This window comes from Rhinoderma darwinii, chromosome 2 (genome assembly GCF_050947455.1).
Source record: "Rhinoderma darwinii isolate aRhiDar2 chromosome 2, aRhiDar2.hap1, whole genome shotgun sequence".
Lineage (NCBI taxonomy): Eukaryota > Metazoa > Chordata > Amphibia > Anura > Rhinodermatidae > Rhinoderma > Rhinoderma darwinii.
In genome coordinates this window covers 433,386,446-433,401,452 of record NC_134688.1, presented here as the reverse complement: position 1 = coordinate 433,401,452, position 15,007 = coordinate 433,386,446, and the positions used below count along the sequence as shown (strand labels likewise).

At 44.4% G+C, this 15,007-nt stretch overlaps 1 protein-coding gene across 1 annotated transcript; it reads left to right on the top strand.

Moving 5' to 3' along the window:
• The first annotated feature begins 6,796 nt into the window (after positions 1–6,796).
• On the top strand, positions 6,797–9,153 carry LOC142741520 (histone H2A-like). Its single transcript, XM_075850898.1, has 2 exons — positions 6,797–6,894; positions 8,702–9,153. The coding sequence occupies exon 2, from the start codon at positions 8,715–8,717 to the stop codon at positions 9,129–9,131; it is 417 nt and encodes a 138-aa protein (XP_075707013.1). The 5' UTR covers positions 6,797–6,894; positions 8,702–8,714; the 3' UTR covers positions 9,132–9,153.
• The last annotated feature ends 5,854 nt before the right edge of the window (positions 9,154–15,007 follow it).

The following is a 15,007-nucleotide window of genomic DNA, read 5'->3' as shown; positions in this document are numbered from 1 at the left end:
TAAAATAATTCCGGGACCACGCTTTCGCGTTTCAAACCTTTAGGGTTCTTAATCATAGCTAGGCTATGTTCACATCTGCGTGAGGGCTCCGTTCCATCAGAGCTTTCCATCGGAACGGAGCCCTGACTGACATAAACAAACCATAGTTTTCCGTTTCCATCACCATTGATTTCAATGGTGACGGATCCGGTGCAAATAGTTTGTTTGCCTCCGTTGTGCAAGGGTTCCTTCGTTTTGACGGGATGAATACCGTACGGTACAGAGCGATGAAGCACGCTGCGTGTAAAAATCGCCTATCCGCTGTCGTATCACTCACTTAAGAGATCCAAACTGCCTCACAAGAACCGTGCATCATGAGCTTCGTGAAATGGGTTTCCAAGGTCACTGCGCACAAGCCAAAAATCACCAAGCACTTGGCTTCGGATTCTGGAGCCGTGAAAACTTGTTCTCTGGAGTGATGAATCACGCTTCTCTATCTGGCAATCTGAATGACTAATCTGAGTTTAGCTGATGACAGAAGAACGCTACCTGATGGAATACATAGTGACTACTGTAAAATCTGGTGGAGGAGGTATAAGGGTATGTGCACACGAGAACTGGCTTTTACGTCTAAAATTACAGACTGTTTTCAGGAGAAAACAGCTCCGTCGTTTCAGACGTAAAAGCTCCTCCTCGCATTATGCGAGGCGTCTTTGACTCCCATAATCTTGAGCTGCTCTTCATTGAATTCAATGAAGAACGGCTCAAATTACGTTTCAAAGAAGTGTCCTGCACTTCTTTTGACGAGGCAGTCAATTTACGCGTCGTCGTTTGACAGCTGTCAAACGACGACGCGTAAATGACAGGTCGTCGGCACAGTACGTCGACAAACCCATTCAAATGAATGGGCAGATGTTTGCCGACGTATTGGAGCCGTATTTTCAGACGTAAAACGAGGCATAATACGCCTCGTTTACGTCTGAAAATAGGTCGTGTGAACCCAGCCTAATGGTTTGGGTCTGATATTTAGGGTTTCGGCTTGGCCCCCTATTCTCAGTGAAAAGTAATTTTTATACTACACTATACAAAGACATTTCAAATAATTGTATGCTTCCAACTTTGTGGCAACAAAGGACCGTTTTTGCCCGGGTGCACAAAGGCCCATAACGGCATGGTGATATGAGTATGGGTTGAAGGATTTCGAGTGGCTGCACAGAGCCCTGACCCCAACCCCATCCAACACCTTTGGGGTGAATTGGAACACCGATTGCGAGCCAGGCCTTCTCGTCAACGTTTTTGGACACCTGACCACAACAGGACGCCATCCCACAGACACGTGCACCAAAAACTTAAAGGCTGGGTTCACACGACCTATTTTCAGACGTAATGGAGGCGTTTTACGCCTCGAATTACGTCTGAAAAAACGGCTCCAATACGTCGGCAAACATCTGCCCATTACTTGCAATGGGCTTTACGATGTACTGTGCCGACGACCTGTCATTTTACGCGTCGCTGTCAAAAGACGGCTCGTAAAATTACAGCCTCGTCAAAAGAAGTGCAGGACACTTCTTGGGACGTTTTTGGAGCCGTTTTCTCATAGACTCCAATGAAAACAGCTCCAAAAACGGCCATAAAAAATGCCACAAAAATGCCGCGAAAAACGCGAGTTTCTCAAAAAACTTCTGAAAATCAGGGGCTGTTTTCCCTTGAAAACAGCTCCGTATTTTGAGACGTTTTTGACTCTACGTGTGAATATACCCAAACAGTTGTATGCAGAAAGAGGTAAGGGTATGTTCACATGCTTAACAAAAAACGGCTGAAAATACGGAGCTGTTTTCAAGGAAAAACAGCCTCCGATTTTCTGCCGTTTTTTAAGAAACTTGCTTTTCTTGCAGCGTTTTTTACGCCCGTTTTTGAGCTGTTTGTTTATTGTATTTACGAGGCGTTTTTTACGCGGCCGTCTTTTAAATCGGCCGCGTAAAAAAACGCCCTGTGGGAGCGTATTGCCGGTTTTCCCATTAAAATCAATGGGCAGATGTTTCAGCCCCATCGTTTTTAGCCATTTTTCCGGGCGTTTATGGCCCAAAAACGGCTGAAAATAGGTAGTGTGAACATATCCTAAGATTAAAACATGCTGTTAATATTGTCAAGGATATACACAATCTTAATATCAATCCAAAGATTCAAGTATTAACACTAAGGGCGGATTTACACGAATGCGATATACGTGAGTTCAACGCGCGTGATTTTCACGCGCCTCGCACTGACCTATATTAGTCTATGGGGCAGTGCAGACTGTCCGTGATTTTTACGCAGCGTGTGTCCGCTGCGTAAAACTCACGACAGGTTCTATATTTCTGCATTTCTCGCGCATCACGCACCCATTGAAGTCAATGGGTGCGTGAAAATCACGTGCAGCACACGGAAGCACTTCCGTGGGACGCGCGTGATTCGTGCAACAGCAGTAAAAAGTATGAATGAAAACAGAAAAGCACCACATGCTTTTCTGTTTACAAACATCCAAACAGAGTGTTATAATGATGGCGGCTGCGCATCATATGGTGATGACACATGGAGCTGTTAATTGCCTTTTGCGCGCGTAAAATGCCGCATTTTTTGCGCGCGCAAAACGTACACGCTCGTGTAAATCCGCCCTAAGGGTATGTTGACACGCACTGTTTTCAGGCGTAATTCGGGCGTTTTATGCCTCGAATTATGCCTGAAAAAAACGGCTCCATTACGCCTACAAACATCTGCCCATTGCTTGCAATGGGTTTTACGATGTTCTGTTCCCACGAGGCTTAATGTTATGCGTAGCTGTCAAAATACGGTGCGTAAAAAGACGCCCACGAAAAAGAAGTGCATGTCACTTCTTGGGACGTTTTTGGAGGCGTTTTTCATTGACTCCATTGAAAAACAACTCCAAAAACAGCCGTAAAATACGCCGCGAAAAACGCGAGTTGCTACAAAAACGTCTGAAAATCAGGAGCTCCGTATTTTCAGACATTTTTAGTCACTGCGTGTGAACATACCCTAAGGCCTCATGTACACGAACGTGGATGAATTGCGGACCCATTCATTTCTATGGGCCCATGTACACGACCGTGGTTTACACGGTCCGTGCATTGGCCGGAAGCCCAGACAGCAAAAAAATAGGACATGTCATTATACGGACCGCATTTGTGGTCCGGGCTCACTAGAATCAATGTGTGCACGGTCCGTGATTTGCGGGTGACCCCAACGCGCGTTTCGCGTAGATTGCTTTTTCAAGGGGTGTGAAAAAGCAATCTACGCGAAACACGCGTTGGGGTTTTTCTCCATACTTGGGAGCTGTCACAACTGAGGAGCCACATGGGTTAGTACTTGTTGGTTTTTTCCACTAAACGACTACTTTTTGTCATGCTGTTACCAGGTTACCTGCATATTTAGACAATGTCTTAAATAGGCTATCTCTACTATTGGTCCTTTTCTGAATTAATGACTAAACTGGTACTGAGTGGATTAAATGTACTCACTACTATAAATAAATCACTACCTCGGTATCCCCTATTACTGTTTACAGAGACGCATTATACTGGGAATTTTCAGAAAATACTTTGGACACAAGTGTTCTGTTAGCCTTATTACATTGTTCTAGGGATTTGATTTAGAGTATATTTTTTGATAACCTGTTTTGGGAAACTTTCCCGATGGATGTGACATATAAAAACTGTATTCATTAAAGTAGCTTGGTGGCTCCACATTGTCTCCTACTTTGGAGATATGCAGTTATTGGGTTTGTAGTCTGTTTTTTAACCATGTATTATTGTATTGTCCAATAAAATTTGTAATTTTCTATATTTTGCGCTTCTTGCTTAATAGTTTTGACTCCTTTTCTCGTGTATTTAGTATATGATGTTTGGAGTTTCTATTTTCATTATTGGGGAGCTGGGAATTTTTGCACTTGCTGGTAGCTCAACCCATATGACATTATAGTCCCATGAGACATTTGTTTATAATAGTGGTGCTGATGTTGTCCATGGTACGTTGGGGCAGGGAAGGGAGGAGCCATAGGGTGCATATAGGGGTGCGGCCGTGCCATCTGGGTGGCTTGATGGTATGTTGCCGGCAATTGTGGCGTGGTGGCCGGCATGGCAAATCCGCGCCACTGCTCTATGGCCGTGAAGCAATGGTTTGGATTGTGGGGGGGTGCGGAGGTGTCGATCAAGGTTATGATCGACGCTTGTAGCCGGGCCATGCGATCCATAGGGACCAGGCAGAGTAGGGGAACTATGCTGCGGCCAAAGAAGTCCTGGCCGTCCTCATCCGCGGCTCGGCTCAGAAATTCCAACACCCGGCTATCAACTTGGACAACGGCGGAGGGCTGTGGAGCACGGCGCCGGCAGGTTGTGGTACGCAGGGGGCGTTCCTCAGCCGGAGAGGCGACGGCCCGTGCAGACTGGACAGGGGCGGGGTCCAGGGGTGTCGGCTCCGGCCTAAGGGGCAGGACATGGGCAGCAGGAGGTTGCGGCAGAGACTCGCCGATGTCCGTGTCCTCAGCTGTGTCCTCTAAATTGTCGGTGGTTCTAGAATGGGAAAACTGCGTTAGAACACAATATAGAACAATGCCCACAACAACACGATGGCAAACAGGACATGGGCGAACACACATTAGACACATGCAGAAGCACAATCTCTTACGTGCGCATCTCCATAATGTCCTTACGCGAGCCCCCATCTCCGCTGCGTCCCTTTTCCCCCATTTCTCTCCTGAATTGGTCACGGCAGCTCCGCCACCGTGTTTTTATATCTTGGACTGTTGGAGGAAAAACAAATATAACGCCATAAGAACTCTGCCCTCTCACTAAAATGAGGGGCCCTACCCTGCCAATGACATGGTACACGGTGATGCGCCTGCTACACAAAAGGTCATTGGGAAATTGCGCGGAAGACACATACAGGGCCACAGTTCTTCAATAGGGATGACATTGCATTGCAGGAAAAAACATGGTACTCACCCAACCGACTGCGGTCCCGGGTTCGGCCATTCTCCCATTCCTCTCCAAAAAGCTCCTTTGCTACCTCCTCCCAGGCGTCCTCCTTGACCGTGCGGTCGTGGTACGCCTCCGCGCGAGTGTCCCAAATAGCCCCATGGCCCTGGACCAGGCTGATGAGGCGCTCTACGTCAATCCCACGCGGCATGGCAGCAGATCTCAGTGGAGTGTAATTTATCAGACAACAGGCTTGCCCACTCGCAGTGAAAACGCAAGCACTTCCTGGTTTTTGTTTGCTTTGTCCAGCTTTATAAACTCTTTTGCATCGACAGAACAAGTGATGCGTGAAATTCGCGCATGCAACGCAGGAGCATCCGTGTGCCATGTGTGGTTTTCACGCACCCATTGACTTCAATGGGTGCGTGATGCGCGAGAAATGCACGATTTTAGAACATGTCGTGAGTTTTACGCAACGCACTCGCGCTGCGCAAAGAACACGTACTGTCTGCACTGTCCCATAGAGTAATATAGGTGCGTACGTCGCGCGGCGCACGCGCGTATATTACGCTCGTGTAAATGAGGCCTTAATGTACCCATAGGATGTATTCAGAAGTTTGCTGTTGATGTGCAGTTAAAAACGCAAAAATGACGCTTTTTTTACTCATAAAACACGTTAAATTAATTTATTTTCCCTGTTTATGTGTTTTTGTTCTTTGTACAGTATAAGACCCCATGCACATGGCCATGAAAAATCTTGCGGACCGCGCTACGGAAAGGTGTCTGTGCCGTAGAACCGTGCCGGGAAATATAGAGGATGTCCTACTTTTCGGATTTTATGGGCCGTGCTCCCATACTTCTACGGGCCGTGCCTGCAACCCGCGGGCTGTGATTATGGGCATGGCCGCGTGCATGCAAAATATCACAATGTGCTGCGGTTTGTCGTACAGAATGTGCTGCGGGTTACAGGTATTTTTATGCAGCGTATCCGACCCGTGGGAACCCGGCCCAATGGAAAGATTTGTACGTACCTTCTTCCGTACTTTGGACTGACTCCTGGTTTTGGCTTCCAAATACTGATGTGTGAAAGAGACTTAAGTGTATGTTTACATGAGTCATTTTTGTGGATGTTTTGCAAGAAATGGCATGGTTTTGCTGCGATTACTGCAAAAACGGCCTCATGTAAATTGACCCTAAGGCCGGGTTCCCACGTAGCGTAAGCGATGAGGAATTGTGTGTGGAAATTCCGCAGCATTTACAGTAGCAGCAAAGTGGATGAGATTTAGAAAATCTCATGCCCACGCTGCGGAGAAAAAAACACAGCGTAAACATTAATAAATTGACCTGCGGTGCGGAATTTAATTTCGCTACATGTCAATTTATGCTGCGTTTTAGTTGATTTTCCATTGCCGTTTTTCCCCAATGAATTCAACGGTGATGCAATTCCAGCAACAGAAAGCCAAGTGTTGAGACATTTACGCCGCAAAAATTGCGGAAAAAAAATAAATCATACCAGAAGTCTGTTTCTTCGTCCAGTCACGTGCACAGGATGGACGTGTCGCCATAACGGCCTATGTAATTATGAGCGTTTTTTACCGCTGCTTTACAAAATTTGTGCAACAACACACACCACAATGTGGTGCGTTTTTTCAGACAAAATGTATTGTGGGCTTCAGGTTGGACGCGCAGCGTATTCGGCCCGTGGAAACCTGGCCTAAAATTCATGAGGTATTACATACATCTCTAGCAGTTAAAGGGTTAAGGATTGGTAGTCAGAATATCCCACAGGTAATTAATGTGATTGATAATGAAGTAGCTGCAGGTGCAATTACCACATATAAATGGCCTGGGTAGACTCACAATCCATCCTGTTGAGAGTGGAGAACCTGGTTAGTAGTGTCTGGTGTAGCGGCAGGTACAGGGTTTCTGTGTCATTGGTGGTCAGGTAAGAGATTTTTTTTTCTTTTTATGGATGTGGTGATGATGTGGTGATGATGTGGTGATGATGTGATTTGCCTCCTAACATAAGGAGATAATTGTCTAATGTTCACACGGCTTATTTTCAGGCTGACTTTGGAGCAGAAATGTTTTATGCTTCAAAATACACTTGGAATATGCCTGCAAACCGCTCTCTATTGGTTTCAATGGGAAATCCACTGTGCGGTTCACATGAGGTGGATTTTTACGCTGCTAAATTTAAAAGACACCCCATAAAAACAAACCGCTTGTGGTGATTTTGGAGCAGATTTTCCATTGACAGCTAAAAATGCCTCAAAAGCTTCACATTAAGTCTCCCACGAGTCTGGTAAGCTGCATAAAAATCACGCAGCGTATCTGACCTGGAACCCACAGCGCTTTCCGTTTGAAGTCGCACCGCGCTCATACTTACCTGCTCCGTCTTCTCTGTGCATAGCCCGGCCTCCTATGATGATGTTGCAGGCAATGTGACACTGCTGCCTAGGATTGGCTGCAGTGGTCACATGGGATGGAAGGAGGAGGGATTTCTGGGTATGCCTCTGGCATGATCTAGCAGATGCCTGTCTGTTTTACACAGGCATAATACACTGCAATACAGAAGTATTGCAGTGTATTATATATGCGATCGGATTATCGCATAGTGAAGTCCCCTAGTGGGACTAGTGTAAAGAGAAAAAAAGTTTAATAAGTGAAAAATGAGACCCCCCACTTTTCCCCCTTACAAACTGCTTTATTAACAAATAAAGTAAAAGTTTCGTATTTGGTATCGTCGTGTCCGTAACGACCCCGACTATAAACTTATTACATTTAACCCGCACGGTGAACGTCCTAAAAAACGATGCAAAAATTGCTGTTTTTCTTTGAATCCAGCCTAAAAAAAAAAAGTGATAAGTGATCAAAAAGTCGCATCTACTCCAAAATGGTACCGATAAAAACTACAAGCCGTCCCGCAAAAAAAAGCCCTCCTACAACCGGCGAAAAAATAAAAACGTTACGGCTCTTCAAATATGGAGACACAAAAACTTTTTTAATGTTTTCACTGTGTAAAAGTAGTAAAACCAACAAACGATACAAATTTGATATCGTTGCAATCGCAACAACCCACTGAATAAAGTTATTGCATTATTTATACCACACAGGAAACGGCGTAAACTTAGGACGCAAAAAAGTGTGGTGACATTTTTTTTTTCTATCCCCTCCCCCAAAAAAGTTTATCAATAAATTCTATGTACCCCAAAATGGTGCTATTAAAAAGTACAACTTGTCCCACAAAAAACAAGACCTTATACAGCTATGTCGACACAAAAATAAAAAGGTTATTGCTCTTCGAATGTGACGATGGAAAGAAATAGCTTGGTCATTAAGGTCTAAAATAGGCTTGTCATCAAGGGGTTAAGTGTCTTTTCTTTGTAGCTTTTCTTCAGGGACTAGTATGTTTTTTAGCTTGGTCTTTTGATAGGGGTGCAGACACCCACACACCCACCCACGCTTTCATACCTAGTTAATGTTGTAACCTGGTGTCGTGACCACCCCCCTCCCCAACTGTCCTGGTGCTCCTTCCAGCAGTACATGGAGGAGTTGTGTCCAGGACTGCACTCCATGCTATATTGTAAAGTGAGGCAGAGGTCTGTGACACATTGCACTAAGGACTGTTGCGTGGACAAGGAATAAGCAGAGATGTGGCAAACTTCTGAAGTTGAATGCCTCGAAGTTATGTAATCAGTCAAGACAATAGAAAGCCAATGTCAACTGCATATTTTTTATTTTTGAAATAGTTATTCTGAGAAAATGTCTGGTCGTGGAAAGAAGGTCCAGAAAACTGCAGCTACTAAATCCTCCAAATCTTCCAAGGCAGGACTCCAGTTCCCAGTGGGCCGTATCCACAGGCTCCTGAGGAAGGGAAACTATGCTCAGAGGATTGGATCTGGAGCCAGCATCTATCTAGCTGCCACCCTGGAATACTTGTGCGCTGAGGTCCTGGAGCTGTCAGGAAACGCGGCCAGAGACAACAAGAAGTCCAGGATAATGCCCAGACACATCCAACTGGCGGTCAGGAATGATGAAGAACTGGCCAAGCTGTTTGATGGGGTCACCATTGCCGAAGGGGGCGTCCTGCCAAATATCCATGCAACCCTACTGCCAAAGAAGACTGCAAAAGGCCCGACATCAGAAGAACCGAAACCGGCAGAGTCTCAGGAGTTCTAACCATATTTATACACTTGGATTTTCTATATTGTATTCCTGTTTGTGTTGGGGGTATGTTCCCCCGTTCTAGAGGTTTTAAGTATATATTGATTAAACATTTTTAATACTACATTTTCATCTTTTTGCTGGTGTCTTCGAATGGGGCCTTATTTTGAGACTTTGAGTTCCTTCTGGTCATGCAAGTATTAGTAGCTTGATGCACCTGCGATGGTTGGTAATACGTGGTGCATGCTGGGTTCATGGCGCTCTGAATTATCTACTGCTCACAATGGCTGCAATTCCATTGCCTTACTAAACCCACATAACTGCCCATCTGTTTGTGTAGAACTGATATTAAAATGACCAATGGTCGCGGTCCCGCTGGAAGTATGCTGCCTAGTGTCATCTTCTCACTTCCATTAAATAAACAAATCCCTATCCTGCCTATGCATCAACTCATGTATCTTGCATCTTTAAGCTAAAATCAGATGTGTGAATAAAGCCTTAGCTTGCATAGAAGGCTGTTTATCACAAGTTGCTAGTGTGTAGGTTGGGAAAGCTCCTGACTTATCTGCTAAGCACGTCCCTAGGGCTCTATTGTCAGACTAAGGTGTCATGTACACTTCAGGGGTGCTATCTGTCTTGGTTTTGTTTTTTTTAACAGATGGCACACTGACACACACTTCTGTGGGGCCATGCACACTACTTTTATTTTAACGGTTCCGTGGGTTCATTCCGTCAAAAGTAGAACACGTTCTCCTTCTGTCCGTTCAGCGTCTGTCTCGCCAACGGAAGGCATCTGCGTGCCATGCATTTTTCATGTCTGTTTCAAAGCAACGGCAGCGCATGGCAAAGTTCCCTACGTTCAACGCGGAATATGGATTTAACGAACCGCCTAAAACGGAAGACCAACAAGCACAATGTCCATTTTAAAACTGAACGGCTGCAGTGACTGGAAAGCACATGGATGTCACAAGGCACACTGAACAGTTACCGGTGAAGGGTGTGCGCACATGATGCTTAAAGAGGCTGTGTCACCAGATTTTGCAACCCCTATCTGCTATTGCAGCAGATAGGCGCTGCAATGTAGATTACAGTAATGTTTTTATTTTTAAAAAAACAAGCATTTTTGGCCAAGTTATGACCATTTTCGTATTTATGCAAATGAGGCTTGCTAAAGTCCAACTGGGCGTGTATGTGTGTTACATCGGGGCGTTTTTACTAGCTGGGCGTTCTGACAAAGTATCATCCACTTCTCTTCAGAACGCCCAGCTTCTGGCAGTGCAGACACAGCGTGTTCTCGAGAGATCACGCTGTGTCGTCACTCACTTCCTGCCCCAGGTCCTGCATCATGTCAGACGAGCGAGGACACATCGGCACCAGAGGCTACAGATGATTCTGCAGCAGCATCGGCGTTTGCAGGTAAGTCGATGTAGCTACTTACCTGCTGCTGCAGAATCAACTGTAGCCTCTGGTGCCGACACTATGCAGGACCTGGGGCAGGAAGTGAGTGACGTCACAGCGTGATCTCTCGAACACGCTGTGTCTGCACTGCCAGAAGCTGGGTGTTAACGAACAGAAGTGGATGATACTTCTCGTCAGAACGCCCAGCTAGTAAAAGTAGTAAAAACGCCCCGATGTACGCACATAATACACGCCCAGTTGGACTTTTGCAAACCTCATTTGCATAAATACAAAAATGGTCATAACTTGGCCAAAAATGCTCGTTTTTTAAAAATAAAAACGTTACTGTAATCTACATTGCAGCGCCGATCTGCTGCAATAGCAGATAGGGGTTGCAAAATCTGGTGACAGCCTCTTTAAGTGTTCTGTTGGCCTCAGTCTGGCTGTTATACTGCAAAAAAGTGTGAAATTGTGTAGTTGATGCCTTTCCATCCCGTGAAGTCAATTTAAAAAAACTTTCATAAAACATGTACACTTAACATGGTCGCCACTGTATGACAGCCGTTACATGAATAGGCCATGATCTTTCATGATGTATCAGCTGCACAGGTGCCTTTTATAGCCTATAGTTGATGGATGTCACTGCTAAAGTGGTATTCCCAAAATCCTAAATTCTCACCACCACAGGATAGGTAGCTGACTTTGATCACGGAGGATCCTTCAAATGCAGTGCAGACTTTGAATGGAGCAGTAGTGCACATGCTTGACCACCACTTTATTCAATGTCTTTGGGAATGACAAATATATGATTTACAGCTCCCGGCTATTTCAGTCCTAAACAGTGAACGGAGCAGTGGGTGCATGATCGACCGCCGCTCCATTCTAGCCCCCCCCCCCCCCTGGCTGCAGTTGAAAAGTGAGTAGGTTCTGGACCCTAGTGGTGGTACACCCCACAATCACATTATCTATCCTGTGAGTCTGTGACAATTTATGATGTAGGTTACATCTTTTATGAATCCAAATAGAAATAGTAGTGAAAGCAAGCGTTCTTTATAGTGGCCAAAAATGCGTACAGAGCGATGGGGGCAACGGTTCAACCTAATAGTCTTCGGCAATGTCTGTAATCCCGGCCACTTCATTCTCTGCAGATTGGAGGATCCTGTTCTGGAGACGGTGGGACAAACATTGATTTTGTATCCTGTGGATATGCGGTAAAGATTGGGGAAGTACAGAAGGTGTTAAAAAAACTTAACGTTTTGGAGGGCTGTGGACTAATCTACAAGAGATCCTGTAAAATACTTACATGGGCAGAAGGGGTAGCCACTGGGAATTGAAATACTTTGCAGTTGTCCTTTAGAACCCCCTTGACCAACCTTACATCAGCCTATAGTTTGCTCATTGAGTTTAGGCTACAGCTGTTGTAAAAACCTATAGAGAAGTTACATTTGGTTTCCTCACAAGTGAGATTTAGGCAGCAGGAAAGATTTAGACTGAAGAGAATATTAGAAACATTGCAGATCGTGTATAATATATTCGCCTGTGTCCCACCAACTAGAAGTACATCAAGTTCCTCAACCAAAGACCACAATGCAAGTCAAGCGCTTGTGTTGTAATATTTATTGGTATGGATTCTTTGTTATAGGGGGTCATTTACAAAAAATACAAAGAAGTTTGTTTTAGTGCACTTCTAAACAGCAGGCAAACAGTCCGACCTGGAATGAACGCTGGATTCAGCTCATGCGGTGTCTGAGAACCGAATGGCACAAACGCTTAAGAAGCCATGCAAATAAAACCTAGAAGTCTACAAGCGCTGGATCACCTATCCATGAATGGTCTATAATAAACAATGAAGAATGTTTGTCAAAAGCATTTGTGTTTACTAAAGTCTTATTAAGACTATGGACCTCCGGTATTAAAAACTGAGAAACAGTGGCTTTATTTACCAAATGGTTTCTCAATGGCAAAGGAAAAACGGGACGAGGACTACAGATAACTTTTCTAAGACGGTTCTGGTGGATGAGATCCGAGATGTTTTACTGAAGAGAAGTACAAATAGAAGAGTCGGCTTCCCCGTCCTAGGCAGCCATATTGAGGGTCATGAGTAGGGAGCGAATCGATTCCTAACATGACCAAGTTCTGAACTGTGCTCAACCGCTTGTAGAAAAAGATGTCGTCATGTGGAAAACCTCACAGCCCAACCCCTATGATATTACGGCATCGCTCATGGCATTATCTAAGATGCTCTTTGTAGAAAAATAGTCTTCATTAACAGTCAATGACTCGAATGTTATAAACCGCAAATAGCACCAGGCTTCATGAGTCTCCTGAAAAGTTTATTGGTGACAACTCTGCCAGCTCCCTCACACTGATAGTCTAATATACATAGGTTAACTAGCGGAGGAAAATGAAAAAAAAAAAAAAAGTGGCTAAAAATGGTAGCCCAATTTATCTGCCTCTAGTTATTAAGTGATCACTGCACTTCTCTCCATGTGAGAAACTCTGTGTGCGGAGTTCCAGTAAGGACCTGTTCACACTTCTGTTCAGGAGTTACCAGTGTTTTTTTGTGGCAAGAATAGAGCAGGCTGCAGAGGTGTTCTTGCTGTAAAAAATAAATACTAGAACCCCAACAGATCACAATAAACCCAATGGGATCCATCAGAATCATCCAGTATCCAAGTATGGACGGATACAGTTGTGATGGCTCGATTATAAATATCATCGGCCTTATATTATACAATGTAGTCATGGTCTTTCAACCATAAAAATGGGACACCTCACACTTCTCCAGGATAATAGACCAAAAGTAATAAAAAAAAAAACCTTTCAGTATACCATCTTCCAACATTTTAACATCCGTATTATGGCCACAAACGCGACTGTGGTCGAATGACCTCAACTAACAGCATTATAGTGGTCTGGGCCGAGCTCGCAACCGTAAAACGGCCACTAAAATGCATCTCTCCAAAGGAGGCCTTGATTTGTTGCTCCAGGTTTTGAACTCTGATAGGTCACAGTGGCCCACCAGGACACTTCCTCTCAGACATATGAAAACTTACCAAAAGTTTCAGCAGCCTGCTGGCCGACTACCCAGGAGCGCACGTCTAGATAATATTAGTCATAGATAGGAAAAAATAAATAGATGAGAGGAAGCCTTGATTTGTCATCTGCAGCAAGTTTTCATCTTATGGCTATTGACAGTTATGAGATTATGACATTTATCTTCACAATATTTGGCTATGCCTTTCTAATTCACACAGATTAAAATATAATAAAATGCGGTCAATTCAAGATACAGGTCTAGTCCGATACTAAATAGGTGTAAGGCTGGGCTCCCACCGGGCAGATTTTGTATTTATTTTTTTTTTAAGCCAAAACCAGGAACGGAAGCTAAACAGAATATATAAAGAAAAGGCCTTATAGGTCAGCTCTCCTGGATCCAACTCTGGTTTTGGCTTACAAAATGCAGGCAAAATCTGCACTGTGGGAACCAAGCCTTAGAGTGCACTTCCAGAACTGCCCCAGGATCTATACTTAGGCCTTATTCACAAACTTATTTCAGACAGCACACCGACCTATACAAGCCAATGCCCCATTCACACATCTGTTTTTTTTTCCCCATGTATCCGTTGATTGAAACTCACAACATGACCTAGTCTGATCCGTTTTTGCGGACCAGAATCATTGAAGACTAGGGGTGCATGAAAAAAAAACAACAAACAACAGCACACAACTGACATTTACCTGCAGATGGGGGGGAAAAAAAAAAAAAAAAAAAAAAAAGAACACACGGAAACCACATGGACATTCATATGGATGAAAAACTATCCTTTTTATGCGGAAACAAATTGGACATGTGCGTGTGTGCGTGTATAAGGGCTAAGGCTAGGGCTCTATAATGACATAACATTGGCCATGATTCAGAAGATTTTTTTTTTTTTAATACGCTTTAAAGGCTATGGAAACATTCAAATATTTTCTCTTTTTATTAAATCAATGCATTTTTTGATTCCAAGCACTTCAATTGACGGCTGACTTTTTTTCTTGTTACAATGGAAGCTGAATCTGTCAGCTCAGATAAAAATAATACGCTGATTTAATAAACGCAAACAAAAACCACTTTCAGGAGGTGTACATAGCCTTAAAGAGCCCATTAAAGGGGTTTCCCACCAGGGACATTTATGAGATATCCACAGGATATGTCCGATAGATGCCGGTCCCACCTCTTGGACCCGCACCTATCTCTAGACCAGGGCCCCCTAAACCCCCGTTCCACGGCTGTGGCGTGTGATTTTCGACCATAAAGAAGGGAACGGCGTAACTCGCTGAGCTACGCCCATAAGTCCCACAGAACTGAATGGTAGTTATGGAACCAGCGTAGCTCGCATGATACGCTGCTTCTGTAAAATGCCATTCACTACCATGGGACTTAAGCGGTTTTTGTAACTCCCAACCATATAGTCAGGAAGTGGCCGGGAGGCAGCGAGAGCAGAAGT

Excerpts from the sequence above, each read along its gene's own strand:
- LOC142741520 (XM_075850898.1), top strand. The coding sequence starts at position 8,715 with ATGTCTGGTCGTGGAAAGAAGGTCCAGAAAACTGCAGCTACTAAATCC.